Source organism: Polyodon spathula, chromosome 1, assembly GCF_017654505.1.
Source record: "Polyodon spathula isolate WHYD16114869_AA chromosome 1, ASM1765450v1, whole genome shotgun sequence".
In the NCBI taxonomy this organism is placed as follows: Eukaryota; Metazoa; Chordata; class Actinopteri; order Acipenseriformes; family Polyodontidae; genus Polyodon; species Polyodon spathula.
The window spans coordinates 608,467-634,488 of record NC_054534.1 but is presented as its reverse complement, the minus strand read 5'-3'; the positions used below and the strand labels follow the sequence as shown (position 1 = coordinate 634,488).

At 48.2% G+C, this 26,022-nt stretch overlaps 1 protein-coding gene across 2 annotated transcripts in view; it reads left to right on the top strand.

Annotated features, from left to right (window-relative positions):
* Positions 1–26,022, top strand: part of nol6 (nucleolar protein 6 (RNA-associated)) — a 51,509-nt gene that overhangs the window by 7,716 nt on the left and 17,771 nt on the right. For both annotated transcript variants that reach the window (XM_041235962.1, XM_041235880.1), the window contains 12 exons: positions 2,516–2,679; positions 2,998–3,118; positions 6,108–6,166; positions 6,272–6,373; positions 6,688–6,803; positions 7,728–7,905; positions 9,693–9,815; positions 13,168–13,316; positions 14,718–14,793; positions 21,433–21,573; positions 21,812–21,929; positions 22,113–22,267. In XM_041235962.1, coding sequence (XP_041091896.1) covers positions 2,516–2,679; positions 2,998–3,118; positions 6,108–6,166; positions 6,272–6,373; positions 6,688–6,803; positions 7,728–7,905; positions 9,693–9,815; positions 13,168–13,316; positions 14,718–14,793; positions 21,433–21,573; positions 21,812–21,929; positions 22,113–22,267 — 1,502 coding nt within the window. The remainder of the gene's footprint in view (positions 1–2,515; positions 2,680–2,997; positions 3,119–6,107; positions 6,167–6,271; positions 6,374–6,687; positions 6,804–7,727; positions 7,906–9,692; positions 9,816–13,167; positions 13,317–14,717; positions 14,794–21,432; positions 21,574–21,811; positions 21,930–22,112; positions 22,268–26,022) is intronic.

Here is a 26,022-nt window from a genome sequence, read left to right as displayed (position 1 = left end):
CACTTCGGTACGCAGTCTCCGATTCTGACTGCACAACAAATATGACGTGCAGCGGGAAAGTTAGGATTAGTTCGTAGTTATGTTTTTAAAAAATGGTTTGTAAATTAATGTTCAGTGTTTTGACACACTGGCCCATTTTCCTGGATTCGTGAAACGGAAGTCATATGCACTATATATATTTAACTAGTTAAATATAACCGTGGTGCTTCATAACTACCGGCTAAACTGCCCTCTCTACCAGCCCCGGGCCGCCGGGCCATGCTTAATGTGTAACCCTGCATCACCTGGACCCCAAAACAGTCCAGAGCAGTGCCAGCACAGCTGTGTGACCTTGCAGTGATATTGCAGCACACCTTTGGCCCTTCGCTTGATCTGTCTGTACAGTTGCAGTGGTGCAGAGTGAGCTGCAATATACGACCAACATAGTAGAACTGGAAGCAGCGACAATTGTAATTCTTCATGCTTCGAAACAGTAGCGCAAGGAAACCGTTTCTGCAAGTTCTCATAAACTCCAATACCAAAAAACAATTTATCTACTTTTCTAATGCTGTATGTATTTCTACAGCAATTTAATTGATCATGATTCAGTCTAACCGTTTAACGCTCTAGGAAATACAACTGACACTTCATATAAGCAAGCGTTAGGAGTTCTGTTTGATTATCTTGGTATTGTCATCAACTTAAAACCTGGTATTCAAATTGTAGCGAACCTGTAAAATCCAGAGAGTGGAAATCCTCTGATGGGGGGGGAACCAGCACTTTGTCTGCCGGTGTGTTAAAGTACAGGAGCTCAGGCATCATGCTTCATACAAACTGAAACGAAACAAAGTGTCTGTCCTTTACTGCTTGGGTGTCCCCATGCACACCAGGGGGTAGTGAGGGACTTTGCAAGAATGTGTGGGTATTTTCAAGCACACAGTCTTGAAGGTACAGTTGACGCTGCTTTATTGGGACGCATTAGCGACTGTCCCAATTAAACAAGAGGCTTTTGAGATGACCTTAGTCACACTTTTGTGTTTCTAAAAGAAAAGAAAAATAATGAAATCACATTATATTTAAATGTTAAATGCATAATTTAAAATACAAGTCAAAGTTAATCACTGTTTATTTCTGCATGAAATGAGAGAATGAAATCACGTCTTATCACAAGGAGAGACACTAGTGATGTTGACACGGCAACTTTCTTTGTAACAGCTGCCTGAGAAACCACAAGGGACTCTTTGAAGAGCTCAGCGTGGTTTTCAGACATGTCAAGTCTCATGGTTTACCCCTGAAGCTCACAGTTTGCACGGTTTTGGGGGGGGTCTCGCGTCCCTGCAATGGCTTCTTAGGGTTTTTGTTGTCTGCCCCGTTTCAGATGACCGGCTGATCTAGCTGCAACATGATTTGTCAGCATGGATTTGTTAACGTTTGTGAGACTACAAACACACTTCAAACCATCCAGGGTTGTTGTTGTTGTTATTATTATTATTATTATTATTATTATTATTTAATTTGTTATGGGGGTGTTCACTATGAAGAGGTGTACAGTAGTCTATAGCTGCTACGCAAGCTCATTCAGCAACCCCTTTCTCCAAAAGTAGACTCTCCTCACCTGCCTGAGAATTCTATGTTGCTGTACACAACTCAGCGAGAGGCATTTGAGAGCAGGGACTGGGGCCACATAAGAGGCAGAAGATGATTTCTTCTATTTTCTTTCCACAGTGGACAGCTTAGTTAGACTGCAAAGTGGTGTTGAAACTAGGGGAACAGTATGCTTTCTGCACTGTTTGTCGGCGAGATATCAAAGTGGTGCCCCAGGGGTGTATGATGTGACAACGCACTTCAGAACAACCTTACACAGTGACAGTGTGAAGCAGAGGCAGCCGAATACGAAGATTAGCATCGTACATTCACAAAGCAACACCAGTAGCCGAAGTGGTCACAGAGGCAGTGATGTTGTTCTGTCACTTTGTTGCGCAGCATAACCTCATGAGTGTAACAAAGAGCCGATGTTTCAGCAGATTGTTTGTAAACAGCAGTAAGAGGACAAGAAGGGTTTTCATTTAATGTAAAGAATATTTCTTTATTTGTAATCTGGTGTATTTGTTTTATTAATATTACATAAATAACGACTTAATATATTTGAGTTGTTGTTCTGTGTAAGTCTAGGTTTAAGGTTTTTCAGCAATCCCAAGGTTTTTCAGTAGGAGTCTCACTGGTGTGAACACTTAGGGGTTGACATGTCTGATTCACGGTGTAATTCAAGGTTATACACTACCAACTAAATGTGCTGGTGAGCATGACGTGGGTGCCATATTAAGAAATTATTTAAAATGTAGGTTTTTGCTGTGTACTTAATGGTTTAACCCAACTGTGCTTAGGACAATACTGAATTGACAGCGAGCAATGGGGGACGTTTCAAACGGGACCTCAGTAACACAAGCACATCAGACTGGTGTTCATGCAACACGTGCAGAATGCCCCCTTCTGTTCCTAACTGTCTTGTTTTTTCTTCTGGTCTGGCTGTGTGTAGGCATCAGCGAGCCGCCCACCCCTCACTACAACAACTCTGTGCTGAGTGACATGCTGCTGGAGTCTCACAAGAGCTTCCTGTCTGCCAGCGCTGCCGACTTCCCCGGCTTCAGGGAGGGGGTGGCTGTGATCAAGGTGTGGCTGCGACAGAGAGAGCTCCACCAGGTACAGCTGCTTATTCACTCTTGAGAACCAAAGATCTCTGTCTGGGGAAACCGGTCAAGCCCCCTTTCAGCAAAGGGGGTCCCGGAGAACAGCAACACAATTACAGAACAATTTACCAAAACGTTTGTCTACTTACATGTTTTAGTTTCTTATCATTTTAGCTGCAGCACATCTCTCCATCACAGACACAGGACAGGCCAAATAATAATGTGCAGTTATGCAGTTCATACTGAAAGGAAGGGTCTGTCCTTTTCCCTGTGTGTGTGCTTTGCAGATTGTTTTCATCCCCTCATGGATCTGTGTCTCTCTCCCCTGCAGGGTTATGGCTGTTTCAATGGCTTCCTGGCCTCCATGCTTGTCGCCTACCTGCTCTCCAAACACAAGATCAACTCCATGATGAGCGCATACCAGGTGCTGAGGAATGTGCTCCAGTTTCTGGGTAAGTGTGAGGGGGGGGCTCCTCTCGTAAAGGGTGAAGTGGAGACGGGGAACGGCAGTAAGAATCTCAGCGCCCCAGACGAGAGGACAGCTTTCTTCCAATCGGCTTTTAAAAACTCAAAGGAAGTTAATTGCATGGATTGTTACCCAGTTAGAACATAAGAACATAAGAAAGTTTACAAACGAGAGGAGGCCATTCGGCCCATCTTGCTCGTTTGGTTGTTAGTAGCTTATTGATCCCAAAATCTCATCAAGCAGCTTCTTGAAGGATCCCAGGGTGTCAGCTTCAACAACATTACTGGGGAGTTGATTCCAGACCCTCACAATTCTCTGTGTAAAAAAGTGCCTCCTATTTTCTGTTCTGAATGCCCCTTTTTCTAAACTCCATTTTCGACCCCTGGTCCTTGTTTCTTTTTTCAGGCTGAAAAAGTCCCTTGGGTCGACACTGTCAATACCTTTTAGAATTTTGAATGCTTGAATTAGGTCGCCACCTAGTCTTCTTTGTTCAAGACTGAACAGATTCAATTCTTTTAGCCTGTCTGCATATGACATGCCTTTTAAGCCCGAAATAATTCTGGTCGCTCTTCTTTGCACTCTTTCTAGAGCAGCAATATCTTTTTTATAGCGAGGTGACCAGAACTGAACACAATATTCAAGATGAGGTCTTACTAGTGCATTGTACAGTTTTAACATTACTTACCTTGATTTAAATTCAACACTTTTCACAATGTATCCGAGCATCTTGTTAGCCTTTTTTATAGCTTCCCCACATTGTCTAGATGAAGACATTTCTGAGTCAACAAAAACTCCTAGGTCTTTTTCATAGATTCCTTCTCCAATTTCAATATCTCCCATATGATATTTATAATGTACATTTTTATTTCCTGCGTGCAGTACCTTACACTTTTCTCTATTAAATGTCATTTGCCATGTGTCTGCCCGGTTCTGAATCTTGTCTAGATCATTTTGAATGACCTTTGCTGCTGCAACAGTGTTTGCCACTTCTCCTACTTTTGTGTCGTCTGCAAATTTAACAAGTTTGCTTACTATACCAGAATCTGTTACCATATAGGTAATTTTCCATTTTGGATCTTATTATAGTTTCCATAAGTTTGCATATAATAGAAGTCAGGCTTACTGGTCTGTAGTTACCTGGTTCAGTTTTGTTTCCCTTTTTGTGGATCGGTATTACGTTTGCAATTTTCCAGACTGTCGGTACAACCCCTGTGTCAAGAGACTGCTGCATGATCTTGGTTAGTGGTTTGTAAATTACTTCTTTCATTTCTTTGAGTACTACTGGGAGGATCTCATCCGGCCCAGGGGATTTGTTTATTTTAAGAGCTCCTAGTCCCTTTAACACTTCTGCCTCAGTTATGCTAAAGTTATTTAAAACTGGATAGGAACTGGATGACATGTGGGGCATGTTGTCAGTATCTTCCTTTGTAAAAACTTGTGAAAAGTAATCATTTAACATATTTGCTATTTTTTTTTCTTCCTCTACGATTTTGCCATTTGTATCTCTTAACCATTTAATCTCCTCTTTGAATGTTCTCTTGCTGTTGTAATATTGGAAAAACATTTTGGAATTGGTTTTAGCTCCCTTAGCAATGTTTATTTCTATTTCTCTCTTGGCCTTTCTAACTTCCTTTTTGACTTTTGTTTGCAGTTCTGTGTACTCTTTCTGCGTTCTTTCTTTTTGGTCCTTTTTTAATGCTCTGTAAAGTGCCTTTTTTCGCTGAATATTTTTTTTAATTGATCTATTAAACCATTTTGGCAATTTAGTTTTACATTTAGATTTGTCTACTTTAGGGATATAATTGTTTTGCGCCTCTAGTACTACATTTTTGAAGAACAACCATCCTTCTTCTGTGGGTGTTTTCTCTATTTTACTCCAATCTACTTCTGTTAGTCTCTGTTTCATGCCTTCATAGTTTGCTTTTCTAAAATTGTAAACTTTAGCTTTAGTCATTACTTTTGGGGATTTAAAAAACACTTCAAATGAGACCATGTTGTGGTCTGAGTTTGCCAGTGGTTCTCTGACCTCTGTTTTAGTTATTCTATCTTCGTTATTTGAAAAGACTAAATCAAGGCATGCCTCCCCTCTAGTCGGTGCCTTCACAAATTGTGTTAGGAAGCAGTCATTTGTCATTTCCACCATTTCTATTTCATCCTTCGCGCTACCCACCGGGTTTTCCCATTTTATTTGGGGGAAGTTGAAATCCCCCATTAGTATGGCTTTTCCTTTGCTACACACATTTCTAATGTCATTGTATAACAGATTATTGTGCTCACCGTCTGAATCTGGCGGTCTATAGCATGCTCCTATTATTATAGTTGTTGGAGGGAGGACAGCTTTTCTGGTTCTGACGTCCGCACGCTGCTTTAAGACACTAGTAAACAGCGCACCCTTACAGTGTTCTCGTACGTCAGGCTGTGTTGTGAAATGTGAACCGCTGTCGCCCAGTCATTCTGTCTTCAGTTAGGTCTGCTTTTATGGGTGTGATAGGACGGCTGATTGTCGGGGAAGGTGAAAACAGTAAAGATGAAAAAAAAATTACATTTCAGCTGCTTTGAGCATTTTGTTGTTGGGTGGCACCAGCGCCGGACTCATCGGATGCCCAGATCCACACCTTGTGTGCCTTGCTGGGAATCAGTCGGCTGATTTTCTTCATTGAAATAATTGTAGATTGACCGTCCAGAGTTTCATTTGCCTTCATTCCAGCAACATTGTCTCATGGCTTGACCGGAGAGGAGCACAGATACTCGTCGTCTTGCAGGGATAAGGGATTTTAACTCTATTGTCACCAAAACACAACATAGATCCACTGATCATGTGACAAGGGCAACCTAAATACCTGATATTGAGGCTTTTAGTACCTAACGACTCCATTCCATCTATAGATATACACTCCAAACACAGCAGCTGACCCTGTCTCTCTCTCTCTCTCTCTCTCTCTCTCTCTCTCTTGCTCTCTCTCTCTGACCCTCAGCCTCCACGGACCTGACAGAAAGCGGGATTACTCTGGTGAAAGGCACAGACAGCACGGTGGTGAGGCGCTACTTTTGTTTCCCTTCCCGTTTACGGCCTGTCAGTCTAGAATCTTATCTGACTCTCCTTTCTTTCTCTCTCTCTCTGTCCTTTCCCTTTCGGAAGCCGGCCCTGTCCGAGTTCCACGATGCTTTCCAGGTGGTGTTTGTCGATCCCTCGGGTCACGTCAACCTCTGTGGAGACATGACTGCCAGCAAATACAGACAGGTGGGTTCTGCTTAGGTGTGTAACAGTAAAAATAAAAGTAAAATAAATAAATAAATAATAATAAAAGACGCATGACATGAGTTGCTCTTGCAGTCTATTATCAATAACCGAAGTGTAACATTTACAAAGCCCCCCACCCCTCCCCACTGCTCCAGGTGAACCAATAGAAACAACACTAGCTTGTTGAAGTCAGCGATGAACAGAAGCGAAGTATCACGATTCATTGGTACGCGATGAATCGTTTCATCTCTAATATATCTACAGGGCTGTCCTTCTGTCTGCGTGTCAATGACTGTCCCTCTGTCCCTCCCCAGGTACAGCACGAGGCACGTCTGTCCATGCAGGTGTGGGATAACCCTAAACTGGACGGGTTTCATGCCCTCCTGATGACCCCCAAGCCGCTGGTCCGCACCTTTGACCACATCTTTCAGTAAGCACTGCAGCAACAGGCTTGCTCCACCAGGGGGCGGCAGTACATTAACCCAGTGTGAGGTCAGAAGTTGACCTTTCACATGACCTACAGGGATGCAAGGATGGCAGTGAGACTGTTGCATAGCAGTTTCACCCATTCCTGGTTTTATTATGCGCTTGATTTGCCACAGTGTATAGGTAACAAGCTCCGGTGTGTTCTGTTAAACTCATAGTAAAACCTGGAATGGATCTGATTTCCATCCCTGCAGTGTACAGTATGTGGTGATGTGGCAGTGTACTCACCAGAAGAATATGTTTTGGTTGTATAACTGGTGGTCACACAAAAATGTCAGGTCAGTCATTTTGTGTTAGAAATTGGCACTTCAGTAGAATACAGAGAAAGGCATGACCAGATTTATATTTCATTCATATAAATACATTGAAGTTTTGTATGGGCTTGTTTTATAGACACTATGGTAATGGTCTGTCCTCCAGATTTCAGGCTATATTTCTTTATTTGCAGTCTCTATGAGGTGGAAGGGACTTGGCCGTACCGTAATATTTGTTAAATAGGGATGTTGGATTCCATTAGAAATATTTCGTAACCAATCAGAAGCTACAGTGAGTCGTGCTGTGCTGGGATGCTGGTGACCTGTAGATGCTGACCAGCCCTGCTTGTATCCCCTCTTCATGCTGTGCTGGGATGCTGGTGACCTGTAGATGCTGACCAGCCCTGCTTGTTTCCCCTCTTCATGCTGTGCTGGGATGCTGGTGACCTGTAGATGCTGACCAGCCCTGCTTGTATCCCCTCTTCATGCTGTGCTGGGATGCTGGTGACCTGTAGATGCTGACCAGCCCTGCTTGTATCCCCTCTTCATGCTGTGCTGAGATGCTGGTGACCTGTAGATGCTGACCAGCCCTGCTTGTATCCCCTCTTCCACAGCCTGTCCCCTGTGGTGAAGCTGCAGGCCGCCTGTAAGAAAATGGAGCTGCTGTCTGAGCTCCTGGACCACGCTGGGAACTACGTGGCAGCGGCTCTGCCTTTCATCATGTCCCTCCTGCAGCGAGGGCTGGGAGACAGAGTCCGGCTTCTGGCACACTCCCTGCCTCAGAGCCCCGAGGTAAGAATCTGTCAGAGAGGATCTGCTCTGTACCTTGAGGTCTGTATGACCTAGTTCATAACTGCAGAGAGCTGGAGAGTCATGCAGCTCTTTCCGCAAGCAGCTTATTTGAGTGTCGGGACTGGGCTGTGAGATCTGCTGTGGAAGATCAGGTGAGGTTATTGGTGTTGATCGGGCTAGTTTATCATTCAAAATGAATCCAGTAAAGAATCAGCTGCTTGGGTTTGTGATTGCGGAAAACAATGACCCACACAAACCCCAGCAGCTGCTGCTTCACTTGTTTGTTCACCAGTGACTCTCACATGTGGTGATCTGAATGATGTGTCTGTGCAGCTCTGCTGTGCTGCAGTATCTGTTTTAATCAGGGAGTAATGTAAGACTCCCATTGCGTGGGTATTCCTGTGAGCCTTGTTTGTAAGGCACCTGTGCAGGTGCTCCATGCAGTGTTTACTGCAGTTGGGCTCTCTTACTCTAATCTAGTAGTATGTATGTTTGTATTTATTTTTCAGTATAAAAAGTTAATCGTCTAGTCTTTTGTAAAGTTACTTGTGCTGAAACATTGGCGGAAAGAGGGTGAAAAACGAGTCTGTTGACTGGCCGCTGAGAGACTGCTCTGTTGAGCTGTGAAAACGAGTCTGTTGACTGGCCGCTGAGAGACTGCTCTGTTGAGCTGTGAAAACGAGTCTGTTGACTGGCCGCTGAGAGACTGCTCTGTTGAGCTGTGAAAACGAGTCTGTTGACTGGCCGCTGAGAGACTGCTCTGTTGAGCTGTGAAAACGAGTCTGTTGACTGGCCGCTGAGAGACTGCTCTGTTGAGCTGTGAAAACGAGTCTGTTGACTGGCCGCTGAGAGACTGCTCTGTTGAGCTGTGAAAACGAGTCTGTTGACTGGCCGCTGAGTGACTGCTCTGAGTTGTGAAAGTGAGTCTGTTGACTGGCCGCTGAGTGACTGCTCTGAGTTGTGAAAGTGAGTCTGTTGACTGGCCGCTGAGTGACTGCTCTGTTGAGCTGTGAAAACGAGTCTGTTGACTGGCCGCTGAGAGACTGCTCTGTTGAGCTGTGAAAACGAGTCTGTTGACTGGCCGCTGAGAGACTGCTCTGTTGAGCTGTGAAAACGAGTCTGTTGACTGGCCGCTGAGTGACTGCTCTGTTGAGCTGTGAAAACGAGTCTGTTGACTGGCCGCTGAGAGACTGCTCTGTTGAGCTGTGAAAACGAGTCTGTTGACTGGCCGCTGAGAGACTGCTCTGTTGAGCTGTGAAAACGAGTCTGTTGACTGGCCGCTGAGTGACTGCTCTGAGTTGTGAAAGTGAGTCTGTTGACTGGCCGCTGAGTGACTGCTCTGTTGAGCTGTGAAAACGAGTCTGTTGACGGGCCGCTGAGAGACTGCTCTGTTGAGCTGTGAAAACGAGTCTGTTGACTGGCCGCTGAGAGACTGTTCTGTTGAGCTGTGAAAATGAGTCTGTTGACTGGTCGCTGAGAGACTGCTCTGTTGAGCTGTGAAAACGAGTCTGTTGACGGGCCGCTGAGAGACTGCTCTGTTGAGCTGTGAAAACGAGTCTGTTGACGGGCCGCTGAGAGACTGCTCTGTTGAGCTGTGGAAACGAGTCTGTTGACTGGTTGCTGAGAGACTGCTCTAAGCTGTGAAAACGAGTCTATTGACTGGTCACTGAGAGACTGCTCTGTTGAGCTGTGAAAAGTAGCAGGTGGGTCAATAGGCAAGTCAGGTATTTGTTGAGATTGTGTTAGTCTGGTTTTTAATTTCTTTGTTTTCCTTGTTTGATTTGCAGTGGACGATCGACTCTGAGCCCCCCAAACATAAAGACAAGGGGCTGCTGTCCTTCGGGTTGCTCCTGAATCCTGAGTTCAGTACAAATACGCTGGAGAGGGGACCCCCAGCCGACAGCACACAGGTAGGAACCAGACCACCCCCGTCAGAACCACATCTCTGACCACACTGCCTCCCAGTTCCCGGCTTGAACCACAAGACCACATTGCCTCCCAGTCCTCAGCTCTAACCACAAGACCACACTGCCTCCCAGTCCTCCTTTCTAACCACAAGACCACACTGCCTCTAACCACTAGCCACACCGCCTCCCAGTCCTCACCTCTAACCACTAGACCACACTGCCTCCCAGTCCCAGCTCTAACCACTAGACCACACTGCCTCCCAGTCCCCAGCTCTAACCACTAGACCACACTGCCTCCCAGTCCCCAGCTCTAACCACAAGACCACACTGCCTCTAACCACTAGACCACACCGCCTCCCAGTCCTCACCTCTAACCACTAGACCACACTGCCTCCCAGTCCCAGCTCTAACCACTAGACCACACTGCCTCCCAGTCCCCAGCTCTAACCACTAGACCACACTGCCTCCCAGTCCCCAGCTCTAACCACAAGACCACACTGCCTCTAACCACTAGACCACACCGCCTCCCAGTCCTCACCTCTAACCACTAGACCACACTGCCTCCCAGTCCTCAGCTCTAACCACTAGACCACACTGCCTCCCAGTCCCCCAGCTCTAACCACTAGACCACACTGCCTCCCAGTCCCCATCTCTAACCACTAGACCACACTGCCTCCCAGTCCCTCAGCTCTAACCACTAGACCACACTGCCTCCCAGTCCCCAGCTCTAACCACTAGACCACACTGTCTCTTGCATTGACCCGTCCTGTCTGTAAATTAGCCTCCTGCCAACATTGCACAAGAATTCAAATTATAAGACCTTTTGAAAATGTTGTTGAAATGGTCTTTAAAAGGCTTTAGGAATCCCTGGCATTGTGCTGGGGAGTTTGTAGTCTGCACTGACTCGGGATTGATACAGTGTTGTACAGTGGCTTGCGAAAGTATTGACCCCCCTTGGTATTTTTCCTATTTTGTTGCCTTACAACCTGGAATTAAAATTGATTTTTATTTGGATTTCATGTAATGGACATACACAAAATAGTCCAAATTGGTGAAGTGAAATGAAAAAAATAACTTGTTTCAAAAAATTCTAAAAAATAAATAACGGAAAAGTGGTGCGTACATATGTATTCACCCCCTTTGCTATTAAGCCTCTAAATAAGATCTGGTGCAACCAATTACCTTCAGAAGTCACATAATTAGTTAAATAAAGTCCACCTGTGTGCAATCTAAGTGTCACATGATCTCAGTATATATACACCTGTTCTGAAAGGCCCCAGAGTCTGCAACACCACTAAGCAAGGGGCACCACCAAGCAAGCGGCACCATGAAGACCAAGGAGCTCTCCAAACAGGTCAGGGACACAGTTGTGGAGAAGTACAGATCAGGGTTGGGTTATAAAAAAATATCAGAAACTTTGAACATCCCACGGAGCACCATTAAAGCCATTATTAAAAAATGGAAAGAATATGGCACCACAACAAACCTGGCAATAGAGGGCTGCCCACCAAAACTCACGGACCAGGCAAGGAGGGCATTAATCAGAGAGGCAACAAAGAGACCAAAGATAACCCTGAAGGAGCTGCAAAGCTCCATAGCGGAGATTGGAGCATCTGTTCATAGGACTACTTTAAGCCATACACTCCACAGAGCTGGGCTTTACGGAAGAGTGGCCAGAAAAAAAGCCATTGCTTAAAGAAAAAAATAAGCAAACACGTTTGGTGTTCACCAAAAGGCATGTGGGAGACTCCCCAAACATATGGAAGAAGGCACACTGGTCAGATGAGACTAAAATTGAGCTTTTTGGCCATCAAGGAAAACGCTATGTCTGGCGCAAACCCAACACCTCTCATCACCCCAAGAACACCATCCCCACAGTGAAGCATGGTGGTGGCAGCATCATGCTGTGGGGATGTTTTTCATCGGCAGGGACTGGGAAACTGGCCAGAATTGAAGGAATGATGGATGGTGCTAAATACAGGGAACTTCTTGAGGAAAACCTGTTTCAGTCATCCAGAGATTTGAGACTGGGAAGGAGGTTCGCCTTCCAGCAGGACAATGATCCTAAGCATACTGCTAAAACAACACTCGAGTGGTTTAAGGGGAAACATTTAAATGTCTTGGAATGGCCTAGTCAAAGCCCAGACCTCAATCCAATTGAGAATCTGTGGTATGACTTAAAGATTGCTGTATACCAGCGGAACCCATCCAACTTGAAGGAGCTGGAGCAGTTTTGCCTTGAAGAATGGGCAAAAATCCCAGGGGCTAGATGTGCCAAGTTTATAGATACATACTCCAAGAGACTTGCAGCTGTAATTGCTGCAAAAGGTGGCTCTACAAAGTATTGACTTTGGGGGGGTGAATACTTATGCACGCTCAAGTTTAATGTTTTTTTGTCTTATTTCTTGTTTGTTTCACAATAAAAAATATTTTGCATCTTCAAAGCGGTAGGCATGTTGTGTAAATCAAATGATACAAACCCCCCAAAAAATCCATTTTAATTCCAGGTTGTAAGGTAACAAAATAGGAAAAATGCCAAGTGGGGTCAATACTTTCGCAAGCCACTGTAGATGCAGCTAGCTGAGTGTGATCTAGTCTCCACTGACTCAGGGGGATTGATACAGTGCTGTAGGTGCAGCTGGCTGAGTGTGATCTCGTCTCCACTGATGGATTGATACAGTGTTGTAGGTGCAGCTAGCTGAGTGTGATCTCGTCTCCACTGATGGATTGATACAGTGTTGTAGGTGCAGCTAGCTGAGTGTGATCTCGTCTCCACTGATGGAGTGATACAGTGTTGTAGGTGCAGCTAGCTGAGTGTGATCAAGGCTCCACTGATGGAGTGATACAGTGTTGTAGGTGCAGCTAGCTGAGTGTGATCTCGTCTCCACTGATGGATTGATACAGTGTTGTAGGTGCAGCTAGCTGAGTGTGATCTCGTCTCCACTGATGGAGTGATACAGTGTTGTAGGTGCAGCTAGCTGAGTGTGATCTCGTCTCCACTGATGGATTGATACAGTGTTGTAGGTGCAGCTAGCTGAGTGTGATCTCGTCTCCACTGATGGATTGATACAGTGTTGTAGGTGCAGCTAGCTGAGTGTGATCTCGTCTCCACTGATGGATTGATACAGTGTTGTAGGTGCAGCTAGCTGAGTGTGATCTCGTCTCCACTGATGGATTGATACAGTGTTGTAGGTGCAGCTAGCTGAGTGTGATCTCGTCTCCACTGATGGATTGATACAGTGTTGTAGGTGCAGCTAGCTGAGTGTGATCTCGTCTCCACTGATGGATTGATACAGTGTTGTAGGTGCAGCTAGCTGAGTGATCCTGTTTGTTGTTCCTGTTCTCATCCTCAAAGGCGCTGGAGTTCCGCAAGCTCTGGGGCGAGAGGGCGGAGCTGCGGCGTTTCCAGGACGGCTCGATCTGTGAGGCTGTAGTGTGGCAGGGGGGATCTGCGTTCCAGAAGAGGCTGATCCCGGAGCAGATCATCAAGCACCTACTGCAGCTGTATGTGTGGACCTCTATTTCTGCCTCTGTTTGTCAGTCTCACCAGGCGCTACCATTGAGACCTCATTTACAAGAAAGACCTGGGCAAGAGAATGAAACTATATGCTGTGTAACAATATTTGCACGTGTGCATCACAATATATATCAGTGATTGTATTGGAAGAAATATGATACAAGCCCATTTCCACTCCAGAAGAGTTCAGGGTGGGTGACAATCCACTTGTATCTTACACAGAATTGTGACATAATTACGGTGATACAAGCTAATACAAAGCAATTTCAGATGGCATTGACATCATGGGGTTTACTGTATATAACATGTGATGTACACAGTGCTCCCTCGCTATAAAGCTCTCGATTTATAATGCCCCTCAGTTATAGCGCGCCTACAGCATGTCCCCCAATTCCCTACACTAGTGATTCATGCAATATTTCTACAGTAAATACAGTACCGGTGTTCAAACTGTAAACGTCTCTCTCCCTTTTGATACAGTATCTGAACTGATGAAAAGCTGCGCTGGCACTTTATAACACAGACATCTGACTCAGCATTTGTTTAATAACTAAATAAATATTAGGCCTATTACATGGTTATCTTTCCTAATGCATTTACTTTCTCTGGGAGCTTTCTCTGGGAGAGACGCTTCAGCCCCGCTCCGGCAGCCGAACCTGGGGCGAGCCCATTCCCTCTTCCCCTCTCCCGAGCCACTCTCCTTCTCACACTTGATTTGCTTGAACTGAACTCCAGGCCTCCGTTTAGCCAGGCTATTTACAGTTTAAAAACTGCTAATTAAAATGATCCACACATGGGAATGATTTTTTTTTTTTTTTTTTTTTTGTAAAAAACATAGCGTTGATTACATGGTGCTTTATGCATGGTTAATTCAAGGAAAGTTATATTTTTGCTTCACTCTATGTGCATTACAGAGAGGGAGTTATTTTATTTCGAATTTTAGTCAGATGTGTGTTGTGTGTCCCACGGTGCCCCCAGCCCCCTCCCCGTTATAACGCTCATATTGTGTGTGCACCGAGACCCATGTTATAACGAGGGAGCAGTGTGTGCGTGTGTGTGTGTGTGTGTGTGTATATATATATGATATATATATATATATATATGTAACCCATCATTTTTTTTTGATGAGTAAATATGATTTTATTATATTGTGATGCAGTGCATTGCTTGTAACCCATCATTTTTTTTCTTGAATAATGAATAAATTCACGTTGAAACATGCTCCTCTTCTGTGAAGTTTTCTACCGTTAATGATCCTTTAGTCTTGGAACACACATTACAAAGTAACCCATCAAGACAATCCCATGTATTGTGCACATCAGGAGCTGCATCTCCTGTGTGACTCTCAGCTCAGCATTGCTAACCCTGCACTGTCTTCCTGTTTGCAGACATGCACATATCCCAGAGTCCTCGGTGCACTACGTGGGGGCGCTGCTTGATGAGGTCATCAAGGTGGGACGAGAGGTAAGGAGGTGGTGATTAAACAGATGAGCACACTGCTCTCTCTCAGGACTGTGACAGTGTTGGGTGATACCTGGGCTGAGGCGCACACTGCTCTCTCTCAGGACTGTGACAGTGTTGGGTGATACCTGGGCTGAGGTGCACACTGCTCTCTCTCAGGACTGTGACAGTGTTGGGTGATACCTGGGCTGAGGTGCACACTGCTCTCTCTCAGGACTGTGACAGTGTTGGGTGATACCTGGGCTGAGGTGCACACTGCTCTCTCTCAGGACTGTGACAGTGTTGGGTGATACCTGGGCTGAGGTGCACACTGCTCTCTCTCAGGACTGTGACAGTGTTGGGTGATACCTGGGCTGAGGTGCACACTGCTCTCTCTCAGGACTGTGACAGTGTTGGGTGATACCTGGGCTGAGGTGCACACTGCTCTCTCTCAGGACTGTGACAGTGTTGGGTGATACCTGGGCTGAGGTGCACACTGCTCTCTCTCAGGACTGTGACAGTGTTGGGTGATACCTGGGCTGAGGTGCACACTGCTCTCTCTCAGGACTGTGACAGTGTTGGGTGATACCTGGGCTGAGGTGCACACTGCTCTCTCTCAGGACTGTGACAGTGTTGGGTGATACCTGGGCTGAGGTGCACACTGCTCTCTCTCAGGACTGTGACAGTGTTGGGTGATACCTGGGCTGAGGTGCACACTGCTCTCTCTCAGGACTGTGACAGTGTTGGGTGATACCTGGGCTGAGGTGCACACTGCTCTCTCTCAGGACTGTGACAGTGTTGGGTGATACCTGGGCTGAGGTGCACACTGCTCTCTCTCAGGACTGTGACAGTGTTGGGTGATACCTGGGCTGAGGTGCACACTGCTCTCTCTCAGGACTGTGACAGTGTTGGGTGATACCTGGGCTGAGGTGCACACTGCTCTCTCTCAGGACTGTGACAGTGTTGGGTGATACCTGGGCTGAGGTGCACACTGCTCTCTCTCAGGACTGTGACAGTGTTGGGTGATACCTGGGCTGAGGTGCACACTGCTCTCTCTCAGGACTGTGACAGTGTTGGGTGATACCTGGGCTGAGGTGCACACTGCTCTCTCTCAGGACTGTGACAGTGTTGGGTGATACCTGGGCTGAGGTGCACACTGCTCTCTCTCAGGACTGTGACAGTGTTGGGTGATACCTGGGCTGAGGTGCACACTGCTCTCTCTCAGGACTGTGACAGTGTTGGGTGATACCTGGGCTGAGGTGCACACTGCTCTCTCTCAGGACTGTGACAGTGTTGGGTGATACCTGGGCTGAGGTGCACACTGCTCTCTCTCAGGACTGTGACAGTGTTGGGTGATACCTGGGCTGAGGTGCACACTGCTCTCTCTCAGGACTGTGACAGTGTTGGGTGATACCTGGGCTGAGGTGCACACTGCTCTCTCTCAGGACTGTGACAGTGTTGGGTGATACCTGGGCTGAGGTGCACACTGCTCTCTCTCAGGACTGTGACAGTGTTGGGTGATACCTGGGCTGAGGTGCACACTGCTCTCTCTCAGGACTGTGACAGTGTTGGGTGATACCTGGGCTGAGGTGCACACTGCTCTCTCTCAGGACTGTGACAGTGTTGGGTGATACCTGGGCTGAGGTGCACACTGCTCTCTCTCAGGACTGTGACAGTGTTGGGTGATACCTGGGCTGAGGCGCACACTGCTCTCTCTCAGGACTGTGACAGTGTTGGGTGATACCTGGGCTGAGGTGCACACTGCTCTCTCTCAGGACTGTGACAGTGTTGGGTGATACCTGGGCTGAGGTGCACACTGCTCTCTCTCAGGACTGTGACAGTGTTGGGTGATACCTGGGCTGAGGTGCACACTGCTCTCTCTCAGGACTGTGACAGTGTTGGGTGATACCTGGGCTGAGGTGCACACTGCTCTCTCTCAGGACTGTGACAGTGTTGGGTGATACCTGGGCTGAGGTGCACACTGCTCTCTCTCAGGACTGTGACAGTGTTGGGTGATACCTGGGCTGAGGTGCACACTGCTCTCTCTCAGGACTGTGACAGTGTTGGGTGATACCTGGGCTGAGGTGCACACTGCTCTCTCTCAGGACTGTGACAGTGTTGGGTGATACCTGGGCTGAGGTGCACACTGCTCTCTCTCAGGACTGTGACAGTGTTGGGTGATACCTGGGCTGAGGCGCACACTGCTCTCTCTCAGGACTGTGACAGTGTTGGGTGATACCTGGGCTGAGGCGCACACTGCTCTCTCTCAGGACTGTGACAGTGTTGGGTGATACCTGGGCTGAGGTGCACACTGCTCTCTCTCAGGACTGTGACAGTGTTGGGTGATACCTGGGCTGAGGTGCACACTGCTCTCTCTCAGGACTGTGACAGTGTTGGGTGATACCTGGGCTGAGGTGCACACTGCTCTCTCTCAGGACTGTGACAGTGTTGGGTGATACCTGGGCTGAGGTGCACACTGCTCTCTCTCAGGACTGTGACAGTGTTGGGTGATACCTGGGCTGAGGCGCACACTGCTCTCTCTCAGGACTGTGACAGTGTTGGGTGATACCTGGGCTGAGGTGCACACTGCTCTCTCTCAGGACTGTGACAGTGTTGGGTGATACCTGGGCTGAGGTGCACACTGCTCTCTCTCAGGACTGTGACAGTGTTGGGTGATACCTGGGCTGAGGTGCACACTGCTCTCTCTCAGGACTGTGACAGTGTTGGGTGATACCTGGGCTGAGGCGCACACTGCTCTCTCTCAGGACTGTGACAGTGTTGGGTGATACCTGGGCTGAGGTGCACACTGCTCTCTCTCAGGACTGTGACAGTGTTGGGTGATACCTGGGCTGAGGCGCACACTGCTCTCTCTCAGGACTGTGACAGTGTTGGGTGATACCTGGGCTGAGGCGCACACTGCTCTCTCTCAGGACTGTGACAGTGTTGGGTGATACCTGGGCTGAGGTGCACACTGCTCTCTCTCAGGACTGTGACAGTGTTGGGTGATACCTGGGCTGAGGTGCACACTGCTCTCTCTCAGGACTGTGACAGTGTTGGGTGATACCTGGGCTGAGGTGCACACTGCTCTCTCTCAGGACTGTGACAGTGTTGGGTGATACCTGGGCTGAGGCGCACACTGCTCTCTCTCAGGACTGTGACAGTGTTGGGTGATACCTGGGCTGAGGTGCACACTGCTCTCTCTCAGGACTGTGACAGTGTTGGGTGATACCTGGGCTGAGGTGCACACTGCTCTCTCTCAGGACTGTGACAGTGTTGGGTGATACCTGGGCTGAGGCGCACACTGCTCTCTCTCAGGACTGTGACAGTGTTGGGTGATACCTGGGCTGAGGCGCACACTGCTCTCTCTCAGGACTGTGACAGTGTTGGGTGATACCTGGGCTGAGGTGCACACTGCTCTCTCTCAGGACTGTGACAGTGTTGGGTGATACCTGGGCTGAGGTGCACACTGCTCTCTCTCAGGACTGTGACAGTGTTGGGTGATACCTGGGCTGAGGTGCACACTGCTCTCTCTCAGGACTGTGACAGTGTTGGGTGATACCTGGGCTGAGGTGCACACTGCTCTCTCTCAGGACTGTGACAGTGTTGGGTGATACCTGGGCTGAGGTGCACACTGCTCTCTCTCAGGACTGTGACAGTGTTGGGTGATACCTGGGCTGAGGTGCACACTGCTCTCTCTCAGGACTGTGACAGTGTTGGGTGATACCTGGGCTGAGGTGCACACTGCTCTCTCTCAGGACTGTGACAGTGTTGGGTGATACCTGGGCTGAGGTGCACACTGCTCTCTCTCAGGACTGTGACAGTGTTGGGTGATACCTGGGCTGAGGTGCACACTGCTCTCTCTCAGGACTGTGACAGTGTTGGGTGATACCTGGGCTGAGGTGCACACTGCTCTCTCTCAGGACTGTGACAGTGTTGGGTGATACCTGGGCTGAGGTGCACACTGCTCTCTCTCAGGACTGTGACAGTGTTGGGTGATACCTGGGCTGAGGTGCACACTGCTCTCTCTCAGGACTGTGACAGTGTTGGGTGATACCTGGGCTGAGGTGCACACTGCTCTCTCTCAGGACTGTGACAGTGTTGGGTGATACCTGGGCTGAGGTGCACACTGCTCTCTCTCAGGACTGTGACAGTGTTGGGTGATACCTGGGCTGAGGTGCACACTGCTCTCTCTCAGGACTGTGACAGTGTTGGGTGATACCTGGGCTGAGGTGCACACTGCTCTCTCTCAGGACTGTGACAGTGTTGGGTGATACCTGGGCTGAGGTGCACACTGCTCTCTCTCAGGACTGTGACAGTGTTGGGTGATACCTGGGCTGAGGTGCACACTGCTCTCTCTCAGGACTGTGACAGTGTTGGGTGATACCTGGGCTGAGGTGCACACTGCTCTCTCTCAGGACTGTGACAGTGTTGGGTGATACCTGGGCTGAGGTGCACACTGCTCTCTCTCAGGACTGTGACAGTGTTGGGTGATACCTGGGCTGAGGTGCACACTGCTCTCTCTCAGGACTGTGACAGTGTTGGGTGATACCTGGGCTGAGGTGCACACTGCTCTCTCTCAGGACTGTGACAGTGTTGGGTGATACCTGGGCTGAGGCGCACACTGCTCTCTCTCAGGACTGTGACAGTGTTGGGTGATACCTGGGCTGAGGTGCACACTGCTCTCTCTCAGGACTGTGACAGTGTTGGGTGATACCTGGGCTGAGGTGCACACTGCTCTATCTCAGGACTGTGACAGTGTTGGGTGATACCTGGGCTGAGGTGCACACTGCTCTCTCTCAGGACTGTGACAGTGTTGAGTGATACCTGGGCTGAGGCGCACACTGCTCTCTCTCAGGACTGTGACAGTGTTGGGTGATACCTGGGCTGAGGTGCACACTGCTCTCTCAGGACTGTGGAGACTCTCTCAGGAGATTTATTATATAAGCAGTTGCTACAACATGCTGGAAGCACCAGCACGGTCCTTGTTTAGTGTTCATCCACTGTTTGTCTGTGGATTCAGTTTGTTTGGCCAACGCGCTGTTTTGTTTGTGTTTTTTTTTTTTTGTTCAAACAGTTTATTTTCTGTTTGTTGATTTAAACAGCGCACCAGTGCATTTCACTAACCATATCCCCTTGCAGTGCTGTGTGTGTTCATTTCTGGTCTGACGTCACGCCATCCTGTTACATCCATTTAAAAAGATACTTGTAAAACTGCTGTCTTTCACATTGCAGTAAGAAGTTGATTCTTAAGTTTAGTAGATATTTATGGAAGGACTGGATAGTATTCTCAATATTGGTGTAAAGCAGTTCCAGCGTACTGCTCTGCACTGCATATCAATGCGCTAATCCTGCTGTATGTTTGTCAGATGAATTGGTGACGTTTTTTTTTTTTTTTTTTTTTTAACAGATCCAATTACTAAAAACACTGTTGAGCGTCAGAGTTAAACAAAAAGACACAATTTTCAATCAAATTATAATCAAATTCTAATATGATGCATCGATTCGCCAATATGCAGTCGAAGATCAGGAAGTTTAAGGACTTATCAGTAGTTGATATACCGATTAATTGTTGCACCTACTTAGAATTATTAGGTGAGTGATGCTGCGGTTTGGAATGTTGGTGTCCAATCCTGTTGCGCGCAGTACTGCTTCACTCCTCATAGAGGGCAGTGTAACACAGGATGTCCTGAAAATCTTGTTTCCACTGCAACACTTTAACTAGAACAAAAGACAATTCATAAACAAGAGGAGGCCACTTTACTAGATAACCCATTCCATACCTGCAACACTGTGTGAGGAAGAGACTCCTACCCTCTCTCCTGAGCCCTTTTCATTTCCCATGTGTCCTCTGCTCCTGGCTTCTGTGCTGTGCTTTAACTGTGACCCTTCTTACTATTGTAAGTATGTGTCCATTGGAAAGCTATCGCCAGTGCAGGGATGGAAATAAGAGCCATTGCATGGGAGTTTGATCCATTCCTGATTTTACTGTGAGGTTTTAATAACTCAACTGAGCTTGGAATTCTATGACTGTATTGAGTCATTTAAGCAGAAGTTTGTGGTCTGCACATCTAACTACAAACAGCTTTCCGAGCAGGGGTACAAGTTGCATTTCTGGTTTTATCAGACTGGCTTGTGGCTTTTCCATAGAAGTTATACAATAGCAATGAGGAAACAGCTTCTGAAACGATAACATCGTGTGACAAACAAAGACAGGACCCATATTATACCAGTTAATCAGCGTAGATATGAAATGTCTATGTGCAGAGTTGAAAAGCCTTGCATTTAACACATGAAAATCACACAATGTTCAGAAACAGAGCTTCAATAATTTGTCACTTTTCACCATTTAAAGGGGCACATAAAATTAATTCAATGTATATAAAACCTTATAAGGTGCATTCAGCTAAAAGCTACAGTAGTTACAATCAAGCCCTTTATTAATGCAAGTTTAGCATTTAACATGCTGTTAGTCTAGTGTACTTTCATCATATAGTAGATTTTTGGTTACAAGGTGGCATTCATTTTTATTTTTCCAATCTAATCCCTGATGGCAGTATTGATGAGCGCTGTGTCTGAGGATGAATAAAGTAATGGTTAGAGTCACTGCGGTGTGCTGTGACCTGGCGCTCCTCTTCAAGGTGCATTTGCTGTGTTCTCCTGCAGGGCGGCAACACTGGAGAGGAGGCGAGTGTGCAGGTGATCCAGTCCTACGATGACCTGAGCCGCAAGCTGTGGAACCTGGATGGGCTGCCCCTGACGGTGACCTCGGTACAGGGGGCCCACCCTGCGCTGCGCTACACCCAGGTCAGTGCCCTCGCATACACGGGGGGAGGGGGTGGTGACCTCGGTACAGGGGGCCCACCCCGCGCTGCGCTACACCCAGGTCAGTGTCCTCGCATACACGGGGGGAGGGGGTGGTGACCTCGGTACAGGGGGCCCACCCCACCCCGCGCTGCGCTACACTACACCCGGGTCGGTGTATCACATACACGGGGGAGGGGGCGGCAAGCACGAGGATGTAATTTCAGCTCCCTCTCTGCAGGTGTTCCCTCCTGTCCCGATGAAGCCTGACTACTCCTGTTTCCGGTTGGAGAAATCCCACCGTTCCCTACTGCCCCTGGAAGGGAAGCCCTGCCCTGCTTACATCCCAGCGATCAAGGGTAACCACTGTGTCTGTTTGTTTCTTTCCCTCCCTCTGGCTGCTACTGTTTGTTGCAGAGATTTGCCTCCATTCCTCTCTGCCCCCTTATATCAGTTGTGTCTTGACTTGCCTCCCCTCTGTTTCTCTTGGACCACTTCCTGTCTCATAGTGATATTTTGACGTGCCTCCCCCCTTTTCACAGTGATTTGTCACATGGAGGGCAGTGGGAAATGGCCCCAGGACCGGGAGGCGATCCGGCACATCAAGGCTGCCTTCCACATCCGCCTGGGAGAGCTCCTGGGACAGCAGCACCGGCTCACCTGCCACCCTGCACCCACGCACCTCGACGTCTACAAGGTAGGGCCCTGTGGAGCCCCGAGTGAGGGCTCGACCCGCTCCCTGGGGCGTAGAGGAGAGTGTGGAGCACCCACGCACCTCGACGTCTACAAGGTAGGGCCCTGTGGAGCCCCGAGTGAGGGCACGACCCGCTCCCTGGGGCGTAGAGGAGAGTGTGGAGCACCCACGCACCTCGACGTCTACAAGGTAGGGCCCTGTGGAGCCCCGAGTGAGGGCACGACCCGCTCCCTGGGGCGTAGAGGAGAGTGTGGAGCACCCACGCACCTCGACGTCTACAAGGTAGGGCCCTGTGGAGCCCCGAGTGAGGGCACGACCCGCTCCCTGGGGCGTAGAGGAGAGTGTGGAGCACCCACGCACCTCGACGTCTACAAGGTAGGGCCCTGTAGAGCCCCGAGTGAGGGCACGACCCACTCCCTGGGGCGTAGAGGGGAGTGTGGAGCACCTGCCTGGTAGGCATGCAGAAATGCTTATTGATGGGTTAAGGAGTGACCAAATAGGACTGACCCTTGGAAAGAGTAGAGCCTTCAACAGGGTTTTCAATTCGTATTGAGTTGTGTGGCTGAGGTAGTAGGGGACTCCGAGCTCATCGTGGTATGTAGGGGAGGGTGGGGGAGGGGGGGAGGGACACCCACTGGGGGCAAAAGGGATTGCAATGATGCATTGTGGTGCAGTTCTGGATGGTTTAAGCATGTGCTCGACTAGTAGGGGTCTGCTTGTAGTGTCTGACAAAGTACACTGGTAGTGAGTGAAGGAGCTTTATTTCAGCACTGCTCACAGCAAGGCAAGAGCAACAAGAAGAAACATGGATGTTTGGAGCATCAAGGCCCCTGCAATACAAGACTGGCTGAAACTGTGTGTGGAATTGGAGACCACACCTTTAACTGTGTACAGTTGTGAAACCGCATGCTGCAGCTCCCATGCTCAGTGTTAGTCAAGTCCTGACTTGTCAAATAAGCTACAGGACATTTCATTTTAAAATATCTATATATTTAGTTTCTCTTTCAGCTGTACACTGTCTAATTACAGTCCCAGGTATTTCTGTGCGTTCTGTTTTCACCTTTCTGGTCAGTTTGAGAAATACACTTTGTTTTTGCTGTAGCAGGTGACCCTGCTGTAGTACAAACCCCATTATGGGAACACCTTCAATTACCGTGCCTGCTTCTGTGATGTGAAGAGATATTATCAGCACCTCATCTAACGAGGGACTGTGCTGCGTGATGAAATCATCTTTAAACTCCTCACGGGAAACAATGTTGCAGCTGTGAAAAAAATCTCTTTGTGGAACTCAAAACTACATTACAGCACTTACTCAAATTATTTTCTGTAAGTTTTCAGGGCATTTTGTTAATGGCACGACGTGTGCAACACAAACCTGAAGTGTATTTATTTTAGTTTTTTGCTGTTCTAGTTCTAATTTTCTTGAATGCAGCTGTTCATTTTAAGCATTTTTTTAATTTTTTAATTTTTTTTTACACAACTGCAGTACTCGCACATTTGGTCACCATCACAACTGTTGCATGAAACTGTGTTACCATACTCTGCTGGTGTTAATACAGCACCTCTCTGCACTGCAGCATTTGTGTATCAGCTGATAAGGGCTCAGCTCGTATCCCATCATGCCAACAGCCTCAATATGTGAATCCTCAATATAGTATTAGGTGGTGGACTGTGCCAGTCGCCAGCTTATTTTGAAAACAAAGCAGGAACACCTCCTGTGAACAACAGCACAGCAATAATTTTCAGCAAGTCCCTTTGCGCAGCATTACAGTGCAAACGAGTATGTCAGTAGCATATACATGCCCCTGCTCGGATCTGGGGGCATCATACTCCACGAGCTAGTGTCTTCCCAACTCTGAAAGAGCCAGGCTCGTAGCATAACAGGTGTTCAAGACGATACGTCACTTCTTTTTTTTTTTTGTACACATGGGGAGTACGCTGTGCGAGTTCTGGTTGCCACTTCCCCCGCTTGTTCACGTTTGGTTGTTTTTTTGCCTTTTTTAGTAGTCTTTACTCTCAGTTTTAGTTGGTTGTCTGTCTGGTTGTTAGTCGTTTGGTTGGTCTGCCATGGTTACCTGCCTGGACTGCCGTCTCTCTGTCCGGCTGTCTCTGCTGCTACATGCCTGGACTGCCGTCTCTGTCCGGCTGTCTCTGCTGCTACATGCCTGGACTGCCGTCTCTGTCCGGCTGTCTCTGCTGCTACATGCCTGGACTGCCGTCTCTGTCCGGCTGTCTCTGCTGCTACATGCCTGGACTGCCGTCTCTCTGTCCGGCTGTCTCTGCTGCTACATGCCTGGACTGCCGTCTCTCTGTCCGGCTGTCTCTGCTGCTACATGCCTGGACTGCCGTCTCTCTGTCCGGCTGTCTCTGCTGCTACATGCCTGGACTGCCGTCTCTGTCCGGCTGTCTCTGCTGCTACATGCCTGGACTGCCGTCTCTGTCCGGCTGTCTCTGCTGCTACATGCCTGGACTGCCGTCTCTGTCCGGCTGTCTCTGCTGCTACATGCCTGGACTGCCGTCTCTGTCCGGCTGTCTCTGCTGCTACATGCCTGGACTGCCGTCTCTGTCCGGCTGTCTCTGCTGCTACATGCCTGGACTGCCGTCTCTGTCCGGCTGTCTCTGCTGCTACATGCCTGGACTGCCGTCTCTCTGTCCGGCTGTCTCTGCTGCTACATGCCTGGACTGCCGTCTCTGTCCGGCTGTCTCTGCTGCTACATGCCTGGTCTGCCGTCTCTGTCCGGCTGTCTCTGCTGCTACATGCCTGGTCTGCCGTCTCTGTCCGGCTGTCTCTGCTGCTACATGCCTGGACTGCCGTCTCTGTCCGGCTGTCTCTGCTGCTACATGCCTGGACTGCCGTCTCTGTCCGGCTGTCTCTGCTGCTACATGCCTGGACTGCCGTCTCTGTCCGGCTGTCTCTGCTGCTACATGCCTGGACTGCCGTCTCTGTCCGGCTGTCTCTGCTGCTACATGCCTGGACTGCCGTCTCTGTCCGGCTGTCTCTGCTGCTACATGCCTGGACTGCCGTCTCTGTCCGGCTGTCTCTGCTGCTACATGCCTGGACTGCCGTCTCTGTCCGGCTGTCTCTGCTGCTACATGCCTGGACTGCCGTCTCTGTCCGGCTGTCTCTGCTGCTACATGCCTGGACTGCCGTCTCTGTCCGGCTGTCTCTGCTGCTACATGCCTGGACTGCCGTCTCTCAACAACAACTGTGCTTCTGTGAGTCCGGTTAGATTTGCTTTGTTTAACACGCGCTCTCTAAATAACAAAGCACTACTTCTAAACGACTTTATTAATGACAAGGATCAACACTTTTTGTACCTGACTGAATCTGGCACAAACAAAATGACAATTTTTTGCTTAATCAAATTGTACCACCTGGCTTTGGGCTGTTTGAAAAATGCTAGAATTTAGCCTGAGCCCTAGTAATTTGTGTTGTCCCACAAGCCCTCTGTTATTTGGTATTTATATGTTTCCCCTCTGCCACATTTTAAGGTCTGATGACATATACTATCATTTTTACACAGACGATACTCAAATCTATAATTTTTAAACCTGATATCAATGTTGCTGCCTCTGCCTGTATCTCTGATATAAAAATGTCGCAAAATTTTTTTACACCTTAACGGTGACAAGACTGAGGTAATGCTGTTAGGTACTCCTCGTCAGTACTGTAAATCTTCCCCGCCAGCTAAGTCTGTCTGTTGATGGAACCATGCTTGAGTTCAGATCTAAGATGAACAATTTGGGTGAGATTTTCG